Source organism: Zingiber officinale, chromosome 2A (genome assembly GCF_018446385.1).
Source record: "Zingiber officinale cultivar Zhangliang chromosome 2A, Zo_v1.1, whole genome shotgun sequence".
Taxonomy (NCBI): Eukaryota; Viridiplantae; Streptophyta; class Magnoliopsida; order Zingiberales; family Zingiberaceae; genus Zingiber; species Zingiber officinale.
The window spans coordinates 154,596,091-154,621,139 of NC_055988.1; the positions used below are offsets into that span (position 1 = coordinate 154,596,091).

The 25,049-nt window shown below is 35.4% G+C and overlaps 1 protein-coding gene across 3 annotated transcripts; it reads left to right on the forward strand.

Annotated features, from left to right (window-relative positions):
• The first annotated feature begins 324 nt into the window (after positions 1–324).
• Positions 325–20,256, forward strand: LOC122042838 (protein PSK SIMULATOR 1-like). 3 transcript variants are annotated; one of them, XM_042603168.1, is made up of 14 exons: positions 325–520; positions 602–788; positions 958–1,438; positions 8,293–8,618; positions 8,788–8,880; positions 8,966–9,056; positions 11,512–11,605; positions 13,811–13,908; positions 14,128–14,197; positions 17,052–17,155; positions 18,872–18,988; positions 19,122–19,198; positions 19,289–19,333; positions 19,443–20,256. In XM_042603168.1, the coding sequence occupies exons 3-14, from the start codon at positions 1,151–1,153 to the stop codon at positions 19,951–19,953; spliced, it is 1,914 nt and encodes a 637-aa protein (XP_042459102.1). In that variant the 5' UTR covers positions 325–520; positions 602–788; positions 958–1,150; the 3' UTR covers positions 19,954–20,256. The 3 variants fall into 3 exon arrangements, with proteins under 3 accessions (XP_042459102.1, XP_042459103.1, XP_042459104.1); XM_042603169.1 differs by having other exon boundaries at positions 325–788; positions 949–1,438; XM_042603170.1 differs by lacking the exon at positions 602–788.
• The last annotated feature ends 4,793 nt before the right edge of the window (positions 20,257–25,049 follow it).

Here is a 25,049-nt window from a genome sequence, read left to right on the forward strand (position 1 = left end):
GAATACTCTGCAGAAAAGAGAAGATCGAGCCCTGCTGTGTGCCCGAGAATGCAAGCGGCCAATGCTCTTTTGGCTGTGGAATTGAACTGGTCAAAACTATTTTGTTGAGACTTCTGCCACACGTTATGGACCAAGCACAACCACCCCACAAGGGAATATATTTTCTTTGGCCTCGTTTTCTCAAGTCCAGAGTCCTCAAAAATATCTACGTAGAGAAAACTAAGGGGAAGTTAATTGTATAGGCCGTAAAAAAAAAAGAAAAAAATAATTAAGGAGTATCCAAATTGAAGACGGAGTCAAAAGAGGACTTTACTGTGTTTTGAGCTTGATCAGCTTCCACTTGTGTCCCTCCCTAAACGCGTGCTGAGCTTCGTTCATGTGATTCTCTGCCTCCCGATGCCGGGGAAGCGTAAAGATGCGATCTTGACCGATGGGATGAACTATCAATCAATTACTCACTGACTCACCAGAGCAGTTTACCCTTTTCGTTCGTTGTTGCTTGATCGGTTTGCGGCGACAGGTGCGGTCCTTTTCTATATCGCCGTTCCTCCTAGTGATGCGCCTGAAAACTGCGATTTGGTTTTCTTCTTCATTTTGTAAGAGCGTTCGGGGCTGACCGAGCGTGGGGCTTGCCTAATAAGGTTCTCCTGCCGCGGCGGAGTTTGTCGCTCCCGTGGCCGGGGAAAATCGATTCTTCATCGTTCGGAGAAGCCTCGAATCGATCGTTGGCTGTTTCGTTCTCCCTACTGTCTTCTTTCTTTTTGTCCGTTTCTGATCGTTTCGACAAGGTGTGTTACTGGTTCTCACTTTTAGATTCACGATGTGTGGGTGCTTGAAAATTCGCATTTTTTTCCTCCCTTTCTTGTGTGTGTGTTTGTGTGTGTGTGTGTGTGATTTATGATTATTTGGAGAATTCGACTTCGACTTCCTAAACCAGTTTGTTCCTAGTGTTTTTAGGTGTTTCATGTTCGTGTTCATCTGTCAAAGCTGCGGCCTGGTTCGATTAACTCTTCACGTCATATTTTAAATGCTCCATAGAATCGTTTCTTTTGAAGGACAGCTTCTTGTAGCGATTTTTGCTGAGATTACTGCAGAGGTTTCTGGCCTGTGAAAAGGACGAAGAATTAGAGTTGACAAAATATTCGGTCAAATGGGCGGAACTTGTTCGAAAAGATCAGCCGTGGATAAATCGCCTAGTGATACACTGGACCCCAATGGACGCAGGAATCAGTCAACAACGAATCAGTCTCGCAAGACGCAAAGGAATACAGTGGAAGAAGCAATGGAGAAGCAGCTGCACGAACAACCTGTTCCTGGAAACTCTCCCGTCACTTCTGCAGATGAGACTGAATCACAATTCTCTAGATCTGCCTCGCAGAATTCCTCCAGGCTAACCAATTCTAAACACAGTACCTCTGTGAAATCAGGGACTACCAAGGCAAGCTTGTCTGATGTTCTTGTTTTAATTTATTTTTTCAAGGACTGCTAACACAATGAATGATTTGATACCTTTTCCATCATCATATTAAGCGAGATGAGATGGGTTACAATGTTTTTCTTTTTCTCACCATTTTCAGTGATTGTGTGGATACTTCATAGTGTGGCAGGACAACAAATGGGACAGTTTAGATGAATCAGTCCAAGAATGTCATAACTATCATTTCTGCAAAATACCAATCTAATGTTGCAGAGTAGTAAGTTTGGAACTTTCTGCCCAGAGGAATAATAAGGGGACCAAGGTTCGAATCTCAAATGAGATAAATATCCTTGAGGTCGGTGAGTGTTCATAAATTGTTCTATGGATTTACCCAGTAGGCGAATCAATGGGGAAGGTTGTCTACATCCAGGGCGAAGCCCATACACCTAAATTATCAAAAATAAATAAATAATAAATAAATAAATAAAAGGGTTAGTAACCTTTTGAAGAGAGGGGATCCAATCTTTTAGGGAACCAACCAAATCTTTGACATAGTGCATTATTAAGTCATGGTTCATTTTTTATGCCACCATGTTTAGTTTTACCACTCAATTTCTTCATTTGTATTTGTGCATAGCCTTTCTACCATTGTGCATGTCTTGAAAGAATTCCTAATATAGCTTGCATGCATGTGTTGTTTGATCCTAGATCAGCAAATTTACTTCTTTCTTGATTAATTTAGTTTTTTGGATTTCTGTGACCTCAATTTAATTTTAATTAGGAAATTTACCATCTATCATTATGTCCAATCTTCTGTCTTTGTGCTTAATCTGATGTTTATTCTGAGAAGCACTCACTCGGTCTACTAGGCCGCTAAGACTAGAAGATTTCTCATATGGATCATTGTGATATCAGTGTTTATATGGAATAAGGTGTCCCATCCTATGCATGTTGTTGATTTATTGATATATGCTTAATTCAATTTTGGGTTAACATAAAAAAAGAGGAGTTGTTTTAATGTATGGCAAGTGTAACACTCTTCTTTATTCTCACATAGAGTTTGTAGGCTGATGTTTATAGACTTAAATGAGTGAAGCATTGTTAATTAAGTTTAAGCATTTGGAGCCAATGGTTGGACCTAATAAATTAATGGGTCAGCTCTCTTTATTGGGTGGGCTGCTAGAAATTGTATAAAAATGGACCAGATTCTAAGCATTGTGAGATATTTGACAAGAGTTGTTTTAGCACCATTAGGCCTCATATAATAAAAGATTAACCATGATTCTAGGTTGTGTTGGACCTCATGTCTCGATTGACTTAGAAGAGTGAACTGATATTCCTTTGGGCTTAAGCATTTTGGTCCAATGGTTAAGCATAACAAAATAATGAGCCGCTTCTCTCATTTGGATGGATTTCTTTGAGGAAATTAATTCTTTTTTTATTGAATGTTCATACAAGACTATTAAAGAAATAACTTGGTGGTTTTTATGTTTCCATACTGTTGATGGACTCTTTGATCTATCCTGAGAAACTGAGCGTCAATGTTTCCACATAATTATTGTTTACTTGGAAAGAACTTATGAAAGTCATTTTTAAAGATGACAAGTTATAATAATTTTAGTGATGTTTAAAAGACATGATATGATGTATTTTAACAACTATTGGGAATATAACCAATGAATACTTGTATGGCTGCAACTGCAATTTTGCACAAAGTTATTATAAGACTTTAATTGTTTCACTCAAATTGTTTTTGATTGGTATAGAACTGAATACTACAACAACAACAACAACAGTTCATCATGGGCGGAGTTGGTATAGAACTCAATGGTATGATAAAAATGAGTGTGGATCTCAAGTGGAAAAACCTTACATGAGTTTTTGATAAGAATTTTGCAGCCAACTCCAAAGAGTTTGGACTAACACACACCCTGATGAGGAGATGAGCATGGGAGAAGTTACTTCCATTTTGAAAAGATCAAGCCCAACTTGTGCGCCAAAAAATATCATGATTTTTTTTAATGAAGCTTGAATTATTGGTCATTTGAATTCCTTTATTAGGTTTGATTTAATCGGCTTGATCATTGTTAGTCAATGGACATCATTGTATTGTAAAAAAATTTTAAAGTTAAAAAGATAAAAAAAAATAAATGTAAATAATTATGGAAGATAAAAAAATAGATTTAAATGCAATAATTTCTGTCTATAAAGTATTGCTTGAATGGTTCTTTTGCTTCCCAACTTGGTGCAAATCCCCAACTCTCCAATTTCACGTTCCAAATTGAGACTTGTACATCCCTAGAATTTTAAACCTTCATTATAACCACAAGTGTCAAAAAAAAAGAAAAATCAGCTTCTAACTTGTGATTTTACCCCTATTGTATCATCACCATCAATATGAAGTTACTTGTGTCCCATTATGTGGGATCAGCCACATGAATGTTATCCATATCTTATGCAACATCAAGGAGAGAATAAAGAAATTTCATTCATAGATAAAGGCTGAGCACTTTAAGAGTTACAATCATCCATAGGAATGAAGACATGGACTAAGCATAGTGCATTGATACATGATGGGTTAGATAAAAAAATTCATAATAGTGGCTTGATAGTTGATACATGATGCTTTGAAACATTAGATGTAAAGGACCAATATAGATGAGAATGCTAAGACAAACTGTAGGGTCAGTCGAATTGATAAACAAAAGAGTTATGTTATTGGTTGCACTTACATGCAGTTAGGTGTAATCTTGATTGATAATAAATAAGAAAAACTAAGGTACAGTTGTATGAATGTGGTCAAAAGATAGATTATGAAATTGAATGACTTGAACTAGTTAGAATTAAATATGTTTGAACTAGAGGGAGATTAATGTTAAAATTTATCTAATATTTTAGAACAATCTAGATTACCTGGATGCTAACAAGAATTATATAGCCTTGCACATAGCTTAAAGAGGATATAAATTTTGTTCCCTATTGAATAAAGTCTCAGTGTGCCTATCATGGTTTAAAGTGCTGCGCCAAGACAGTCGAAACGGACGAAATATCTCGTTCCGCCTAGCGACCGACACCGACACGATCCCAGCACCAAACTCACGACCATTGCGACGTGTTGTGCGATGTCACAGCAGAGGGGTCGCTCGACTCTGCAATAGCAGCGGAGGGGTCGCATAACCCTTCCATTGTCGCCGCGAAGACGTCGCGAGATCCTATAGCTGCTGCAGAGGGGTTGCACGACCACCACTGTGGCCCTGGAGGAGTCACGCGATCCCTGCGACCATGGCCGAGGGGTCGCGCAACCCTGCAGCAACACCGAAGTTGCGCGAGCTCGCAAGTGATGTTAGATTACGGTTTTTTTAAAATTAAACTTAAGTTAATTATTTTAATCAACTCCTAGCTATGATGGAGATAATCTAAAGAGGCTTTATTAGCCCCTAATAAACTTATCTAATTAATTTTATATTTCATTTATTTTAATTTAAAAATTATAATAATTTTTTATTTATTTATTTATCTATTTTCATATATTTATCTTTCCCTTTTTTTAAAGATTATTTTTTATATTGTTTATTTTTTCAATATTTATGTTAAATATTTAATTTTTTAATTAATATATTTTATATTTAAAAAAATACCGAAACTATATCGGCACGACACGATACGGTACAAAATCGTATCGCTCCGGTCCAGGACCGAAACCTCGGCATATGTCGAAATTTTAAACCTTGGTGCCTATAGGCCCACTCCTATAGTTTTTGTTTTCAAATGAGGATATACGATCCATATAGTCCACCTAAGTTGATACAAGTTAGGACATAGTTGCTTTTTGTGGTGATGGTTTTGTTTTTCTATATTCTCAATTCAATGCTGAATTAGTTGGTGATATTTTATTCTTAGAGTCAATGTATCATGGTTTTCAAACATATTAGACAACTCTAATTCAGATTGATTGAGTTGGGTCAGGATCTACAATGATCTATTTGATATTTTTTGAGAAATAAATCCATAAATTTATTGAAACGACTAAAATATATAGAATCCAATTGAAATTGACTAACATTGCTAAGGTAGTAAAAAAAAAACAAAAACAACAACAACCAAGCCTTATCCCACTAAGTGGGATCGGCTATGTGGATCCTTTTACGCCATTGGGCTCTATCCCCTACTATATCATCATCTATATTTAAATAAACTTTATCTTGTTTTATTGTTGCTAATCAAGTTTTTTTTGTCTTCCTCATTTGATGTGCATGTTTGTCATAGTTTCACATCGCCTAACTGAAGCATTTATTAGACGTCTAAGTACATGCCCGTGCCATCCTAAACGTCTCTTGGAGTTTTCCCGCAATAGATGCAATTGCACTGTCCCTCTAATACTCTAATTTCTTATTCTGTCTATCCTCGTATGTCCACACATCCACCTTAACATCCTCATCTCTGCAATTCTCAAGTTCGAATTATAGCCCAACATTCAGTTCCATATAGGTCTAACTGCGGTTTTATAGAACTTTCCTTTAAGTTTTAAAGGAACTTTACGATCACATAAAACACCCGACGCTCTCGTATTCTATGTAAGACATTTCTCTCAATCCCTCCATTGTTTTACAAAAATGATATTAAATATTTAAAGCTCTTACTTCCAGACAACTCGTCATCTCCTATCTTAACAATTATCTCATTATATCTAATATTGCTAAATTTAAATTTCATATATTCTGTTTTTATTTTACTGTGCTTAAAACCTTTTCCTTCTAGTGTTTCCCGATTCTAGCTTAGCATTTACTCCTTCATGTGTTTCATCTACCAAAATAATATCATTTGCAAACAACATGCACCACAGTATTGTGTCTTGAATGTGTGCAGTGAGTTCGTCCATAATTAGTATAAAAAGATAAGGACTTAGAGCTAATCCTTGATGTAACTCTATTTTTATTGGAAATGTTCAGTTACTCCGTTTGAAGTTTTTACTCTAGTCGTTATATCCTCATATATATCCTTAATTAGTTCAATATATGTTACACTAATATCTTTTTTTTCTAGAATTCCTCATGTAATTCCTCTAGTAAAAAAACATAGATGAAAAAATGCATTATTTTCTCAAACTTTTAACTTGGAGTCTTGGACTACAATGAGGTGGTGAAGTCCTACAATGAAATGTTTAAATGCAAAGATGGAATCAAATTACAAGAGGACATGATATTTGAGTCTCATCATCCAACTTGAAAGCATCAACATATGGCAATGGATAGGGAAATGCGCAATGGAGCTATGTGACTTTGGTGAAAGTGTGATAGAGGTGGACTCACAATGAATTTATGTTATAAAGAAACTCATGATAGTGTTTAGGATTGACATGAGGAGTGGTACATGGTCCACATGGAGAGATGCAAAATTGGTAATAGTTAGGTTAGCATAGAAAAATGAAGGGATAACTCGTGTCCCAACGCCACCAAATATTAGATATTATTCTCTTTATACCACTGTTTGTAAATAGTTATAATAATTAATAAGCTTTAGATTGTATTAAAGAGGCACTGAACCATAAAAAGATATTATATAAGTATTAATTAGTGGTTATGTTAACTAAACTACTAATGGTTTTGATAGATCTGTAATTAAAGGGTTAGTACACGTAAACAGAGCTATTAAGAGTTTGATAGATCTGTAATTAAATTGGTGTAAATGATTGGGTGATTTTGTTTAAACACACTGAAAGAATGATCCTAATTTTGTAGACAGTGTTAATGTTCCATAATGTAAAATATCTAATATAACTTTAAAACAATGTTCTAACAAAACCAGTGTCGTGAATGATTCTTTTTACAACAATGCTTCATAAAAACTGTTGTTTCAGGGGTAAAATTGAAATGTCTTTTATGGTGATTTGATAGCTTGTTAGGAAATTTGAAAAAACAGAGCCTTGTTTGGGTGCTATTTGTGCAGAAGGACTACATTTGGGATTTTTCTCCTAGAGTTACTTAGGAATATATTGTAGTCACATATATAAAAGTCTAATAGTATTATTATGTACTTATGTATATTAACTCAATTAGTATAGTACTAAATAAAATGATATATGAAACAATTTTATTTTTCTCTTTTTTTTTTACTGATTCTGATCTTTTTGATCCTACAAATCCAATTTGGTTGAATACATTGTCTGAACCCTTCAAGCTTGATACTCATATTACTCTTGACAACCCTCTTTTGAATTTTCAGGTATTTTTTCTACTATATTCTGTTCCTGTGCTTTGAGCCATTGTATCAGAAGGGTGAATGCAAATAATGTTTATCACAAATTGTCTCTTTCAATCATGATTCTGAGCCTAATAATTTTAATAATCTCTCTTCACATGTCAAAAGAGGTGTAAAACTATGAATGACTACTGACTAAACAAAAAATAGATGCATACTGCAGAATTGAGATGACAAGGAATCTAGGTAGTTTAGATGCAATTTGTCTCATTTGTTATAGGTTCATGAATTATTTTGCCTCATTTCTAGAAGTGTACTTTCTTCCTAGGTTGATGAATTTCTGAATTTTCTATACATTGCAATTTTGTACTCCTGATGTTATCTGTCAGTTACATTTTGCAACACAATGAAAGGAAGGATGATCTAACTTGTTTATTCTTATGCTGTCTTGCTTAAAAAAAACTGAACACTTTGATCTTGAATATTTCTGTATTTACTCTACTTCTTATCTTTTATATTCTGCTTTCCTTCATGAGCACTTTTAACAGCCACAACTATAGAATGTTTTGATTATGATTTTCTTTGCAATGTGCTTGCACCTTATTCTTCCCTTGTAATTCTTGATTGTATACATCCCTGTTATCAATGCATATCAGTTACACCTTATTGTATAACAGGTTTCAGAAGTGAGTTCTGTTTTGGGCAAAGCAGGTAGTATGGGGCTTGGCAAAGCAGTGGAGGTATTGGACACTCTTGGGACTAGTGTGACAAATTTGCATCTCAGTAGTAGTTTTATGGCAGGAATGTCAACAAAGGGAAACAAAATAGCCATTTTATCTTTCGAAGTTGCCAACACAATAGTTAAAGGATCCAATCTTATGCAATCAGTTTCAGAGGAGAACATAAAGCATTTAAAGGAAGTTGTTCTTCCCTCGGAAGGTGTACAACATTTGATATCTAGAGATATGGATGAATTGCTAAGCATTGCTATTTATGACAAAAGGTACTTACTTTGGGATGTCATTCTTCATTCATTCATCCCATAGGTAAGTATGCAACTTATGATTAAACATATTCTCATGAATTTCACAATAAAGGTTGGCCATATCCAAAGATATGCCTTAGGAAATTAACTATTATTTCCATTCATTCAAGATTTTTTTTTTCAATAGGGAAGAGTTTGATGTCTTCTGTAATGAGGTTGTGCGCTTTGGAAATCGTTGTAAAGATCCTCAATGGCACAATTTGGAGCGCTACTTTAACAAGTAAAATTCCCATCTTTATGCCACAGAATTAAAATAACCAGTATCACTGCCCACACAATTAATTTATATTTTCTATTGATATCAGTCTGACATCAGAACTCACACCTATAAATCAGCTGAAAGAAGCAGCAGGGGCAGCGATTGAGCAACTTTTAACATTAGCTCAACATACAGCTGTGGGTACACTTAATTCAGTAATCATTGTTATTGTAATGTTTTCATTTCATATTCACAATATCTGATACTTATTGTTTACTGACTTTTATGGAATTAGCAAGGGCAATTTTCATGCTTATGTTTGGTTCTGATTATTTTTATACTCATGATGCTTTTGAGGTCTAATAACATGCTTAAAGGTTATGCCCTTTTGTGGGAGACAATAGCGTAGATCTAGATGTTTTTACAATTCAAGAGTTTAATTGAGTATTTTTGTGTGATAGTGTTACAAGAAAATTTTGTTTTTACATAATAGATTTTTTGTTCATAGAAAGAGAATTGGTCACACATCATTCTCACAAGAGAAGTTCTGTAGATTAGTGACATCAAAATGTCGATATTATTTATGTTCTGCGGGATTGTTTTTTGTGCTTCTCAAGAAACAAGATTTAACTTACAAGAATCACCACATTGATGGATATAAATATTATGTGTTAGTTGTGCTTTCAGCATCTTACCGTGGAACACATGATCCTTGTTTGTGAAAATCATTCAATATAGGGGTTGAGTCATGCACAAATTTTGGCTAGGAGTCTTATGATTATAGCATATGATTTGTAGGGAATATGCTTACAGTATTATCTTTTACTGAATTTCATCGATCTAGTCTTCACTCATAACAGCATGTGTTGACAGGAACTGGCCCAGAATCCTTGTTTCCCATCTGTTTGGTGTATAGGGGCTAAAGGGCCTTGGTTTATTGGCCTTTGGCTCAACCATAGGTTAGCTCATCATAATTCAGTATGAGGTACATTAGTGCAGCTGTTTAATGTGACAGTCGATCAAATTCATTACAGAAGGGACCAATTCTACTTGCACGAATGCTGTCTAGCTTGGTATAGCTCATCCACAGATCATAATGGAATTTGAATTTGTGACCAGCTTGATCATAATGAAAAAAGGAGAAAAAGAACTTGTCATCTTAGTAGAAAGGAGATTATCAATGTCTTACTTTAAAGTATCATTGTAATGGTGACCTTGTTCATGCTGATATTGTACAGGTTGGCATGGTTCACACTGACGTTGACCTTGATTTGGACTCCCTTCCAATCTCATCTCATTTGTGTTTACTTTGCATAAATAAAAATATATGAATTTCATACTTTATTTTGATAATATTGAATGAATACAAAAAATCTAAAACGAGATAAATTATAACATGTGTTCGTGGTATCAATCTCCCTACTACTAACACATTAATAGGAACCCCTACTAACAACAGACAAGGTAAATCCCATCCATTTCTAAGACCTAGACGAGTTCGTAATTCATTTGGTATTGAAATTGATTTTGCTAATTTTCCTTTTATCTATATTGATTGATATTGAAACCTTGGTTTGTGCTGGCACTAGTACTAGATTGGCAGGACAGGCACTATGGTACTAGGTATGGATAAGGAGAGGTGTTTGAGCTCTGGTGGGGTGGGATTGATTACTATGACTCAAACCATTGTTGCAAAAAAGCTGTGAATAAAATATGGCTATGCCTCCATATGTTGATATCATGTCATATTATAATTTTGCTTTGATTTTCCATTCTGTACCAAGTTCGATGTTGAGTCTCTTAACTAGTCCAGACTCATGATTGTGTCTTGATTACTTGCGCAATATATATATATTTTTGTTTCTATTTGTTTCCCTTTTATGTGGATTGATTTTTCTCTTTCTTTGTCTTTTGCACATGTTCTCATGATTACTTTTAGTCCTTGGTCAATGGATTCATTTAAAATCTCATCAGTTCTTAAACCTATTGTATACTCATGTGACTCTTTCACGAGTAGTAATGTTGGAGAGATTCTGGGGTGATAAGCTATTTATTTATTGCCATAACTGAAATATGTAAGGATTGAGTAAACCTATGAAACAATGATGTTTCTCCTAATTTTTTTTGAATTAGCTGATTCCTGTACCTCTTGGACAAATAGGAGAGTCCATCCACTTTCATAGACAGAAGCTAAAGATCACCATTATGTAAACAGTCAAAAGGTTCTTGTGGTAGAGAAATTCATACACGAATGTGAAATTTTACTAGAAGCCTTTGGAGTTTAATTGATTTATTCCAGGTGTGGGATTCATACAGTTTGAAATTCTAATCAAAATTGTAAGAGTTGAACTGCTTCATTTCAGCAGTTGGGAGGTCTTACTAGTCTATGTCAGTATGTCGATGTTGGTTTTTTAAGTAGGGTTACGTAGGTTCAATGTGTTGTATAAACAATAATTCAATGTTCATGCAAAGTGATTGCTAACTCGTTCCTAGCCATTATAGTGACTTTTTCTTTTGGTTGGGCTGATCAGTTATTCCAGTTGGTATTACATAAGTTTGAAGTCTTATATGAAACCTTTAAATGCTATCTTATGCAATTTTGTCATTTTTTTTCATTTTCAAAAGTTTCTTACTAATTTCGTTATTCTATAGGAATTATATCATGAGTTTCATACCTTGGATAGATTTGAGCAAGATTCTAGGAGAAAACAGCAAGAAGATGATAGTGCAAGTGGAGTTCAAAGAGGTCAGCCTCTCATCTAGGTTATCAACATTTATTTTTGTTTTCAGAAACTGTTTCATGAGAAGTTTCTTCTATTTTGTTTTCATGAGCAACTGCTGGTTGATCTAGTATTTTATGCAAACACACCCATCCTGTTGAGTCTCGGATTATTCTCCCAACATTAAAAGATTTTGTTCTTTTTTAATTTCTATTCGCAAAGTCCCAGCACAGGATTAGTTTCATCTGCATAATTAGATTGCATAAAGATACTTGAATGGATCAAAAGCACTATGAAAATGCTCCCGTTATGAGTTATGCAGATGGTAGTATATATATCCTTCTAGTGTACCAATTTAGTCTAAATATTCTACCCTTCTCTTCAGGTACCTGAATTTAAGTTCAGATCATTTAATATTTTTGAATTATCAAGTTCTTGCATGGAGAACCAAATTCACTTCTAATATTGCATAGTATATCATTGCAAGAAAATGACCTGGCCAAGTGTCAATTCATTTGCCCACTATTAGTTGTCAACATTGGCATCTCGTGCTCAATCCAAGTTTCACGTTAGCTTAAGTTAGTTGTATGATTTTAAAGCACATTGACATGTATTTTGAATACTAATCGGAGTCTGATTGCTTGTTTTTTCAGCTTATTCAATTTGTATAGATCATGAATTGAGGTGCCAATGTGTGTCAGTCAACACAAGCAAAATTTACTATTTAGCTGAGAAATTTTAGCATCGACATGAGAACGACAACTCATGGCGGAAATGGGGAGGGAGAGAGAGAGAGAGAGAGGAGAGGAGAGGAATGATACAATTTAAATTATTTCACTACATTCCTATGCTTTTTGAAGGTTTTATAAAATAAAATACAAAAAACAAAAAATGATATTTAATATTAAAATTTTATATTGAATGCTCATGAATTAATTTTAAATACAATTAGATACACTTATAAAAATATATGTTTATTTTAGAAAAATTTCATCCTCGACAATGAAAGCTTCTCAGTCTTTAATTGCTTCAATGTTATAGAATTTGAAAGCAAAGTATATCTCAATTTATAAAGTATTAAAGTGTGTCTTATTCCAAAGTTCTACCTTCAGAAATTGAATAGATCATAAGTATAAATTATTATAAAATGAGAGAACTTTACACTTCATGACTAAAAAATAAAACTTGATTGGTTGGAATTTTTTTTATTTCTAAAGAATAAGGTGATCAAATTAATCAACAAATATAAATGAAAAAAATAAACATTTGTTATTAGTAAGCTAATTAACTATTTAGTAAACAATTAATTACAATGAAAATTTAATTAAAAAGTTACAATTTATATTAAGTAAAATTAATAATATTATTAATGATTCAATTCCTGGAAATAGCCTCTTGCAAAAAGTAGGGTAAGACTGCATATAATGGATCCTTCCCCGGGACCCCGCATGGCGGGAGCTTCGTGCACTGAGCTGCTTTTTATTTATTATTATTAATGATTCAATCAAATAAGTATCAAAATCACACTGGTCTGACACAATACGGAAAATTATATTGTTCTAGTTAGAGGCTGAAACTCAGGGACAACGCATAGTTTTCCACTTACATACCGTGTCTCACTTTTCTCTATGTGGATTTATTTTGTATTATTTTATACGGTACTTTGTTCTATTCCTTTTGCCACCTCGCACCTCTCCTTTGGCATCATTTGTACCTCTGCTACAATGTCTTCTGTCATTCATAAGAATCAACTTTAACACTGTCGCAACTTCTGAAGCCTTACAATTCCATGATTAATCACTGTAGTGGTCTTGTTTATCAGATTATTTTCTATTATTACCTGTGGGGTTGGAATAGTAAGTTTGTTTTTTAATCAAATATATGCATGGGATGCTGAAAGGCTATGTACCCAGTCAGCATTCTCTGTCACTGAAACTTGAGATCTTACTCAGGTCAATAATATGAAATATTCAGCTTAGTCAACAAAACATGTTGTAGGTTGCTAACCCCAATATGATGTGGAGGTACAATCGTTCAGTTTTGGGGCAACTTTATGCTCATATTGATGTGAACTAACATTCTTCTCATATATGCTAACATTCTTTTCATGCTACAATAACCTAATTGGCTTAAACATACATTCCTGTCACAGCTGTTGCTATGAAAACTGTAACTCTTTATATGCAGTTTTATTAACAATCATCATCCTGAATGTATTAATTGATATGTAGGGGATAATCTCCAAATTCTAAAGCAAGAACTGAAGAGCCAAAGAAAGCATGTAAAATCCTTGAAGAAAAGATCACTGTGGTCCAAGAATTTGGAAGAGGTAAGCGGATATGTTGCTATAAGGTGCCATAATATGGTAATATTACATTGCTAATCACCATACTCTGTTATTTGACATTGATTTTACAAATTATTGATTTAATTGGCAACCCTTTGGGAGTTTATATTAATAGAAGTTAAGACGTTAGTAATATATGTTAGAAACTGGAAGTTCCTTTCTGTGTTTTGTAGGAAAAAAGTTGACCTTGTTCTATTGTAGGTACTGGTGAAGCTTGTAGATATTGTCCATTTCATACATTTGAAGATTAATGATGCATTTGGAAATTCTGGTACTTGAATTAAACTTGTCTCAGTTTACTTTCTATTTGTTCCCTTCACTAGCTTCAACAAGTATTACGTTCTTGTGTTGCTTTATTCATGAGTCATGACTACTTTTGGGTCTTAACAAATCTTCAATTTTTCCTATCTTTGATATTTCATTATGCTTCTGCAGTTCCTGTGATAGGACATAGGCTGGTTTAGGGAATGTTCTTCCAAAGTGCTTTAGTGGCCCAAGGCACTTTGAGAGTGAATTAAGCAAATGATTAATACTATAAATGTTAATATTAACTATTATAGTAAAGTAAATACATTTTTAGTATACTGTAAAATAGTATTTAATATTTGAATTAATATTTTATTATCACATATTGAAAACATAAACTGTTTTATGATTACCCTAATCATTTAAACATATCAAGATAATAAAGTCACACAAATTATTCAATTATTAAATTATTCTATAATCAGCGTTGTTATTTTACTATCAATTAAGTAATTCAAATAATTATACTATAATGATTGTAACAGATAAAGTAAATGCTATTTCACCATGAAATTAATTATTTAAGTAAATATAAAATCATATCACAATAGTTTGACAAATAAATATGAATATAAATATTGCATAAAATATTTATTTTTGAAAATAGTTGTCATAAAATAGTAGTAAAAATTTAAGATGTAAAAATAATATACTTTATATTTTAATTAACAGAATACATTTTAGTGTTACCAAACACTACATCAAATCAAATTAATTTTGACTTGTTGATTATCAAATGCAACTACTTTTTCACAATGGGTTTCATCACGAGTTTATATAGGAAATGTACTTTTGAATGCAAACACAATGCCAAAAGCCATATTATAAGGGTGTCCACTGACATGTTATACACTATCTCATGAAATGTGAAACAATCAATCAAACGCTCAACAGGGACGGGGCTAGGAATTTCACATTATCTTTGTTGGACTACATTTCATGCCTATACCCGCATGTTTTGATAATTGAGTTTACATTTTGGTAGTGATTTTCTGTAGGTTTATTTTGATTATCTTTTAAAATTATTTTCAACTTTTAATATGCTTTGGTCGGGAGGATGGAGATTGATCAGTACCAAAAGCTGGTAGTGGACCAAATTATTTTTTATTTGTCATGTAACTCTGATATATTATGGAAAAATGTGTACTGTCATTATGCCTTAGTTGCACAACTGCGCTGCAACCAAAGCCATTTGTATCTGTATATTCATAATTCACATCATATGACATGCTATGGTTCACATGTAAAGTAATATGGTTCTCCCACATGAATTGGAATTTAAAAGAACCATTATGATTTTGTTTATACTAATACAATTCAGTACCAATCTTAGTTTATATAATTCTAGAAATTAGGAAGAAAAGTCATTCAAATGTGAACCAACCAATCAAAAGTATGCCTTATTGAGGCATTAAATTAACCCCAATATGTTCTATGATAGAAGTATAAAGGTTAAAGAAAATGAAATCTCAAGGTTAACACTGACATAGAAGAAGAAAATTTTATAGAGTTTTGACAATAGCCAATGGGTACTTGATACATAACAACAGATTGATAAATTCATACATCTTGTCACATTGATATAAACTGACAATTACGTAAAATCAATGTAGACTTAGAATGTAGTTGTTTTCATTCCTCCCTTTGTTTCCATAACATGGTTGGTGTCTTATTTCTTTCTCTCTTCATTTGTGTTGATGCTATTGAGTCTGAGTCAACAGAGAGGGCGGAGTCAGCATGATTTTTCTAGGTTAAAAGTATTTGAAGATGAAATTTTCTATTGTTCATTTCATGCATTCTTAATGGAATGAAATAATGATACCTTGCTTGTGTCATAGATACAAACCTATATATATATTTTTTTGTCATGAATCAACATTAAATTATTCTATTACATAGAATACTATATTGGTTTATGCATTATTGGATATCATAACTATTCCATGTAACATAGAATTATTTTCTTCAGGATTTCAATTTGACCTTGAAGATTTTTTAGGCATGAGTCTGACTCTATATATGTGTGGGAGGGTGGTATCTAGATTATTGTTTCAAGTGGGAATTATTGTTTCAAGTGGGAAGAATGTTGAACATTTTATTGTTTTAAAATCAAAACATTTACTGGCTAATTAGTATGGGAAATAAGTATTTGTTCAAGGAGAAGACTAGCTCAATTTTTTGAGCAACACTACTGCATATACTATTCAATATTTGGAATTAAAAAGATTGTAGTCTTAGCCATGGTAGATATGGATGTAAAGAGTATATAGTGGATTGGGTTACATTTTGTCAACATGCTCTAATGAATATCTAAAACTTAGGTAGTTGTAGTTAGTCTTTGTTGAATGTTTAATTTTCAAGCTCTGTACTTATCCTCTACCTTCTCATGACATCATGTTGTATATGCAGCTGTTATTTCATATTCTATGCCACATGTAATTTTAACCAATTAAAAGGAGTATGTTTCAGATTTAATGGTTGCAAATTCTAGGTAACTTTAAAGAACATGGCAAGGAAAACATTGTATGTTAATAGAGCAGGCTTCCATTCTCCCCTTTTGTTTATGCTTATCTCAACATCATACCAAACATCAACCAATTTTCCAATTGTCTTTCAGTATTATATAATTAGTTTTGTTGCACAATGCTTTCCAACTTGTCACTTGGTCAATCAACATGTACATGAGAGTTCTTTCCTACTCAGATAAAAGGGATAAGAATTTATTAAGATGGACCATCCATACATGAAATTTGGTTTGCTATTTACACATGGCAATAGTCTGTTTTTGATAATTAAAATTGCAATTCATCAAATTGCAGATACTTCTAAACCGGCAGAGCCGAGTACAAAGTTTCAAAGAAGATTAGGACCTGCTGGTCTTGCACTACATTATGCAAATATCATCACTCAGATAGACACCCTTGTGAGTTGTTAGTTTCATTGGTTTCAAGTTTTTTCTTTTTGCTCGTTGCTAGCAGCTTCTTGGTTTTTCGTTTGCTTATAAAGATTCTTTTTCCAGATCATTTCCTATTTAAGACCTTTCAAATAATCAGCATTGATTCTATGTAGAATTAAGTTATCATAGCTAGATTTGGTTATGCTTATCTTGGTGTATTTAGCTTCATATTCTTTTGTATGCATCTGTTGATGGTAAATATATCCGGCAGCTGCAATTGCTCAGCTGCGTCATCAATTGCACACACTGTATGGCGTTCCACCTCAATATTTGGCATGCTGTAGTTGCTTTGCATTTTTTTTTTAGTTAAAAATAAGAGGAACAAGCCCCACCTATATTTTAAGATAGAATATAGTAAAGCCGCACAGGGCTGGATGATCTCACAAAAGAGAATAACCATAAATGCCAAAAAATAAAACAATAGAAAATAGATTTGCGGAAAAGTTTGTTACTTCAGGAGGAACCCAGATGGAAGATGTGCCTTGTAGCCAATTAAGAACAACTTCAGGGAAGCGGGATGCATGATGGCGTAAATGATGGTTATGCTCACACAATTTCATATATGACCATCCAAGCATGAGTCCACAGCCTCTCTTTTTTGAGCTTCAGTAAAGGATCTCATTGTGTTGTTCTACTGTAGAAGAGAAGCTGCGGGGCTATAAAACTGTGAATTATCATGAATCCATATAGCCGACTCCACCTAGTAGGATAAAGCTTGGTTGTTGTTGTTGTAATGATTTAATTTGGTCATTAATTGATCAAATCATACAACAACAACAACAAGCCTTATCCTACTAGGTGGGATTGATTTTCTGGATCCTTGTACACTATTGGGCTCTATCCTCTAATTGATCAAATCATGATAAATTTTATTTAGTTGCATTTTGTTAAATCAAATTAGCAATATATATTTATCTTATTCAATAAGAAAATGTATATGTGTTGTTAATTGTTTTTAATATAATGTGAAACTATTTTTTTTTATTTTTTTTAATTTTCAATACACCCTAATTTTTTGGAGGTTGAATGGATATTGCACGACTTTAGTGTTTGTTTTAGCAAATTCAGTTTTCAGAGGTAGTTTCTTATTTAAGTATTTTTTACATTGTTTGACGAGTGAATATTATAACATTATTAGTGGCTTCTGTCTATTGATTTAATATGCTATCAATAATGTATAACATATCTGAAGTCTGAACTAACGTGCCACAGGAGGATGAGTAATTCTATTTTACACATTATCCGAACTGATTGTCATCCAACTTCATGATAAGCATATCTCATGTCCTATAGAATAGATATGGAGTATCTCTTCTAAAAGATGAGCTGCAAAGTGGCATCAGATTTAAGTTGGTCTCTTTGTTCAATAGGTTCATTAGATAAACCATGCTAATTTTTATACCTGGGGGATGACAGAACCTAGCAAATCGTTAGATTCAATGGTTGACCAATATAAACTTGTCTTATTTTACAACACTCCATATAACGATGGACAAAGTACCATTTATGTAGTTTGAGATGGTCATTGCACTCCAAGAGCTTTGGAAGCAAAGAACCTATTAATTATTTGCTTATGTAGCCTGCTCATAGACCAGAAATTTCCTTGATGAAATGTTAATGTATGAAAATAGTGGATAATCTTTTATTTTGTTAACTTATCCTCTAATTATCAAATACCAATAGGTCTCACGGTCAAGCTCCGTGCCCCAGAATACAAGAGATTCTTTGTACCAAGGATTGCCGCCAAATATAAAGTCAACATTTCGTTCTAAGTTGCAATTATCTCAAACAAAGGAAGAGGTATGCTATTGTTTAAATCTGTAGCTCATCATCATTAAAGACCTTTACTTGTTTGATATAGTTCCACCAGGATGCGAAACACAATAACAGATTACTTTAGTGCTACTTTTTTTTAAAAAAAAATCTTTTGCAGCTTTCTGTTCCTCAAATCAAATTAGAGATGGAAAAAACATTGCAATGGCTTGTGCCATTTGCCAACAACACAACCAAGTAATTCAGCTTGTCATTTTGAGTCATCCTCTAAACTTTTAATTATCGTCATGAATGCTTATCCATGTTATTTGACTTGAACTTAACCAGGGCTCACCATGGTTTTGGTTGGGTTGGGGAGTGGGCAAACACTAGGTAATAAACCATTATGCTACAACTAGATCAGTCTCTGGTCATTTATTGACGGATCATTACTAGCCTTTATCCAGGTTTTCCTAATTTCAATTGTGTATCTTCCTTTCAGTTCTGATATAAGTCAAAAAGCTGGTGGTCAAGTAGACTTGCTCAGGATAGAGACACTGCATCATGCAGACAAGGGTAAGACTGATGCGTACATTCTTGACTTAGTTTTGTGGCTTCATCACCTTGTTCGCCACTCCAAGTCTGCAAATGGAGAGATCAAATCTCCTATCAAGTCTCCAGTTCGTTCACCCACAAATGGATTGACTCCCTCACCAGCCTCGACAACACAGAGCTCGCCGAGTTCCACTCTCACCCAAGAAGACCAAGAAATGCTGCAATACGTGAACATTAGAAAACTAACCCCTGGAATTAGCAGAAGTCAGGAGTTTAACATATCAAAGTCTAAACCGAGTAAGCACAAGAGATTGAGCAAGAGCAACAGCCATTCGCCAACGAGCTGCAGCAAGAACGATTTCTTCACGACAAGAAGGCCATCATTGCTTCCGGTCATTGACTTTGATATTGACAGAGTAAAAGCTATGGACGTGATTGATAGAGTAGCTGATATATAAAAGCCATGAAGTGGCGACGAGCCATATCTGGACTTTGCAGGTCTATCTTGATCCAAGTCCTGCTCTTGAACATCTGGAGCACTACCACAAGACAATGTCAATATGCAGCAAATATTTTCATGGTGTGCAGAATGCCGTGAGGGCACGGTGTGTTTAGTTTGTATCATTTCAGCGTGTGGGTTCAATCATAAACAAGGGAGAGAAAAATTTCATATAGTGGTACTTTCTTCTATATGTACAAGGGCCTATAGATAATATTTCTAATAATCAAGTTCTAAATGTATGGGTAGTGGCTTCTGGACATCTCTCTCTTATCCATTAACACATTTTTGGATGCGTTGCTGAAGGGAATTTCTCAGAAGATAATCTCCAACTCCTTAACAACCATATTGTTAAGGAATCCTCCATGAGAGTGTCCTGTAATGAGAATCGATTATATGAGTTCAAATTGGAGCAGGTTAATCCTCCATATCAACTCCAATGAGAGTCATGGAGGGAGAACCCTTTCCTCTTCAATTCATCCCCTCCGCTTTGAGAGCACCGCTTCCTTGGCAGCAAACAACTGATGAGGAGCTCCCTAGGGTAATTTGTATCCAAGATCTCCCTGTTATGAGCATCTCCTCAATGTGCCAGAGCTGAGCCATAGAGCGAGTGGTCCCTCTTGGTTTGCCTCATGCAACTTTTGTCAATCTCTATAGACTTCAAACCATTGAGCTATTAACCTAATCATGTCAAATCAATAATCTAGAGCTACTCCAACACCACCTCAGAACTTCTCATCTTGTAATTCCTGGATGTCTCATATTATCCTTCTCTTATCTCTTTAAATCTCCAAGCTACTGAATGTGTCGCCTTAGCCATGCCAAGCAAACATCCATACAAGCTCTCCAAGCTCCATGTAAACATCCATAGAAGCTCTTCAAGTTTTATGTGTGTTCCTAAACGTTATTACACACTCAAATACAGACATCAAATATAATAACAAGGTTTGACTTAAATCATCACCCAATGACTAGCCAACCTCGATCTACTAGGCCCTCCTCTTGCCTAACCTTGTCGCCAAGTATTTTCACTAGGACTTTGACCTGTTTAACTTCACCATTAGGGCTTCCACTTACCCAACCTTACCACTAGAGCTTTCACTTATCAACCTCACCACTATGATCACACATGTTTAAAATTTACTCCTCTAAGATCTCTACACATTCCTAGACACTACAAAAAATAAGGCATTCTGGGATAAAATTTGGGACGAATTTTTAAAAAAAAATTCGTTCCAAAATTTTTTGGGACAAAATCAGGGACGAAAATTTTTTCGTCCCAAAATGGTTGATGCCAACTTTTGGAACGAATTATGGTTTGTTACAAATTTGGCAATGAATTTGGGGACGAAATTGGTGACGAATAAAATTTTCGTCCCCAAATTCGTTGCAAAAAAGTATACAAATTTGCAACGAAAATTGTTTTTGTTGCAAACTTAGGAATGAATTTGGGGATGAATTCACATAATTTTTCTGCCAAATTTGTCTCTATTTTTGCAACAAATTTGGGGACGAATTCGGTGACAAATTATTTTTTGTTGCCAAGTTTGTCCCTAATATTGCAACGAATTTGGGGACAAATTCGGTGACAAAATTTTTTTTGTTGCCATTTTTGTTCCTAATTTTGCAACGAATAATAAATTTGTTGCAAAACTGGCAACGAATTTGGCAACAAAAACATGCCAATGATTTAAATTATCGTTGCCAAATTCGTTGATAAATTGCATAAGCATTTGATAAATTTTCGTCCCAGAATTCGTCCCAGATTCTTGGACGAAATCTGGGACGAAAATAATTTTGTCCCAAATTATGATAGAATTGGGACAAATCATTTTCGTCACCAAATTCGTCCCTATATTTGTTAGGACCAAAAGTAGCTAGAGGGGGGGGGGGGGGGGGGGAATAGCTCGTCGCGTTCGCTCGGTGCTTGGCGTTGCTTGTTTCTTCAAAAATATGCAGCGGAAATACAAAGAAACAATCACACAACGCTAACACGGTTGGTTTACTTGGTATCCACCTCACAAGAGGTGACTAATCCAAGGATCCACACCAACACACACACCCTTCACTAAATAAAACTCTCCTTTATGGTAACTACCAAGGGCGGAGAAGCCCTACAAGACTCAATACAAGAAGAGAGGGAAAGGATACAAGAAATACAAGCTTACAAGCTTACAATGAGTATAAACCCTAACCCTAGCTTCTCTTCTTGGCTTTGATCCGCCTCTTGACTTGGAAAACTTCCAAGATCCTTCAAGAACTGGCGATCTGAGCTTTGTGAGTGCTGTGGAGGAGCTGGCGAGAAATCTGGAGTGAATCGGAGAAGAGATTGCTGCAGCCAACGCACGCCTGCAGCTCAAATACGACGCAACGGTCGGATCCCGATCGATTCGAATATTCCCAATCGATCGGGGAGGCTTTGGATCGATCCACGGATCGATCCAGAGCGCCTCTGTGCTCTGGAAAAACGCCTGGATCGATCCACGGATCGATCCAGCGCTTATCGCGCAAAGCAGCCGCGTCCCAATCGATCCACTGATCGATTTGGACATCTGGATCGATCCACGAATCGATCCAGAGGCTCTCTGTTCGCTAGGAAAGGCCTGGATCGATCCACTGATCGATCCAGCACTTGGTTTTTGCCCAAAACCAAGTCCCAAGCCTCTCAAACCAACATCCGGTCAACCTTGACCTGTTGATACATCATGCCTAGCATCTGGTCACTCCTTTGACCTGCTAGGACTTCCCACCAAGTGTCTGGTCAATCCCTTTGACCCACTTGGACTTTACTCGTCGTGCCAAGTATCCGGTCACTCTCTTGTCCTACTTGGACTTCCACCAGATGTCTGATCATCCTTGACCCATCTGGATTTTCCCTTGCCTGGCTTCACTCACCAGGACTTTCACCTGGCTTCACTCACCAGGATTTCCTTCTGCCTAGCTTCACTCACTAGGACTTTCACCTGGCTTCACTCACCAGGATTTCCAATCTGCCTAGCTTCACTCACTAGGACTTTCACCTGGCTTCACTCACCAGGACTTTCACCTGCCTAGCTTCACTCACTAGGACTTTCACCTGGCTTCACTCACCAGGACTTTCACCTGCCTAGCTTCACTCACTAGGGCTTTCCTTCTGCCTGGCTTCACTCACCAGGACTTTCACTTCTGCTGCCTAACATACCAGTTAGGACTTCCTAGTCAGGTATCCGGTCACTCTTGACCTACTTGACTCTCCTTCAATCACACTGATCAATCCCTGATCAGAATCTCCCCACATGAACAACTGCACCTGCATTGTCCATGTGTCTACATGTATTGTCAAACATCGAAATTATGACCAAGACCCAAGCTTGGTCAACTCAGTCAACCTTGACCTAAAGGATATTGCACCAACAATCTCCCCCTTTTTGATGTTTGACAATACCTTTAAGTTAGGACCATTCTGAGTTAAGCTAGTCCCATAGCCTTAACTCCATTCATGCCAAAAGTATGAATGTTGGTTCCCTTCATTCTCCCCCTATGAGCTCCCCCATAGGTAATGAAAGCCTAGCTTAAACCACACATTCTCCCCCTATTGGCACACATCAACCCATCTTTGAGCACACATCAACCCATGCCTCAATTTTAGGCACACTTCAACAAATGCCCCATTGTTGAAAACTCTCCCCCTGAAGAGTTGCTCATCGTTGTTCACAACTTCACTCGTTGTGGTCAACACGATAATGAAGGTCCCATACCCTTCATTAACCTTAACCCTACATTCTCCCCCAATGTAGGCAAATGCCCATCCTTGAGCATTATCCACTTGAAGCCACTTGAACAATGAGGATATCCACTCCCCATTAAAGTTCAAACGCTCAACCTTGAGCATGTTCTTAACGGAAGGTTGACCACCTTCCAAGGTTCATGAAAAATAATTTTAATGTCTTTAAAGAGTCCCTCCCCCTAAAGACATGGTGGTAACTTCTGTCATTGCACCAACAATGACTTGGAATTCCTAAACCTTTAGGAAACCCAAATTTAGAAGTTTTGAGGTTTAAATGTTCAATATTTGAAACAACCTCAACCTAAACTTCTACTTAGTCTTCGTTAACCAATCCATCCTTGTTTTCAACATGAAAACACCCTTGTATTGTATACAAATGTATTTTAGGGGTTTGGAATGGTTGCATAGACTAACCATGGTTCAAAGATGCTGAAATCAGGCCTTCCCAGCCAAAATCAGCAACTTGGATCGATTGGAGTTGGGATCCAATCGATTGAACCTTTCTGAATCGATCCACTGATCGATTCAGACTACCTGGATCGATCGGCTGATCGATCCAGCGAGCTTCTGCTCGCGGGAGACTTGCCTTCTGAATCGATCCACGGATCGATTCAGGCACTCCAATCGATCCATGGATCGATCGGAGCTCTGATAGTTGCTGAAATTCCATTTCAGTCAACTTCAGAAACCCCTAGAAAATTCTACAAAAATCCAAAAATCATGAGATTTCGTGTAGACATTATTTAGGGCATATACTATCAAAGAAAAATAGTTTTCTATGAAAATACTTCATATTTTCAAAGATTGACACAAACTTGAAAACTTGCAAAAACCTTAGAGTTTTCTTCAAGTTTGTGTCTAACTATTCAATGGTGATTACTATCAAAAGATAGCCTTCACCAAGGTTTTTCAAAAACATTTTAAAAACCTTTTAAAAACCAATATCCCATCATGTTCCTTGGGCTTAATGCACATGACTTGTACATTAGCTTTCCCAATGATGGGAAAACACATAACTATGTGTTTTGATGAACCTAAAAACTCAAAAGAATGCACTAAATCAACATCTTGAGCTTTGTTCATCATCCTAACATCTCACTTGTATCTAATGTGCACTAATCACATACAAGTCACCTTATAGTCTTTGTGAGATGTAGATTTTGGTTTTTGCCCTAATCTAGGGATCATGCATATCTATCTAGGCATTTTAGAAATATTAGACATCCACCTAGGATGTCACTTGTCAATAAGTGTTGTTAAATGCCATTTGTCCTTAATTACAAGGAATT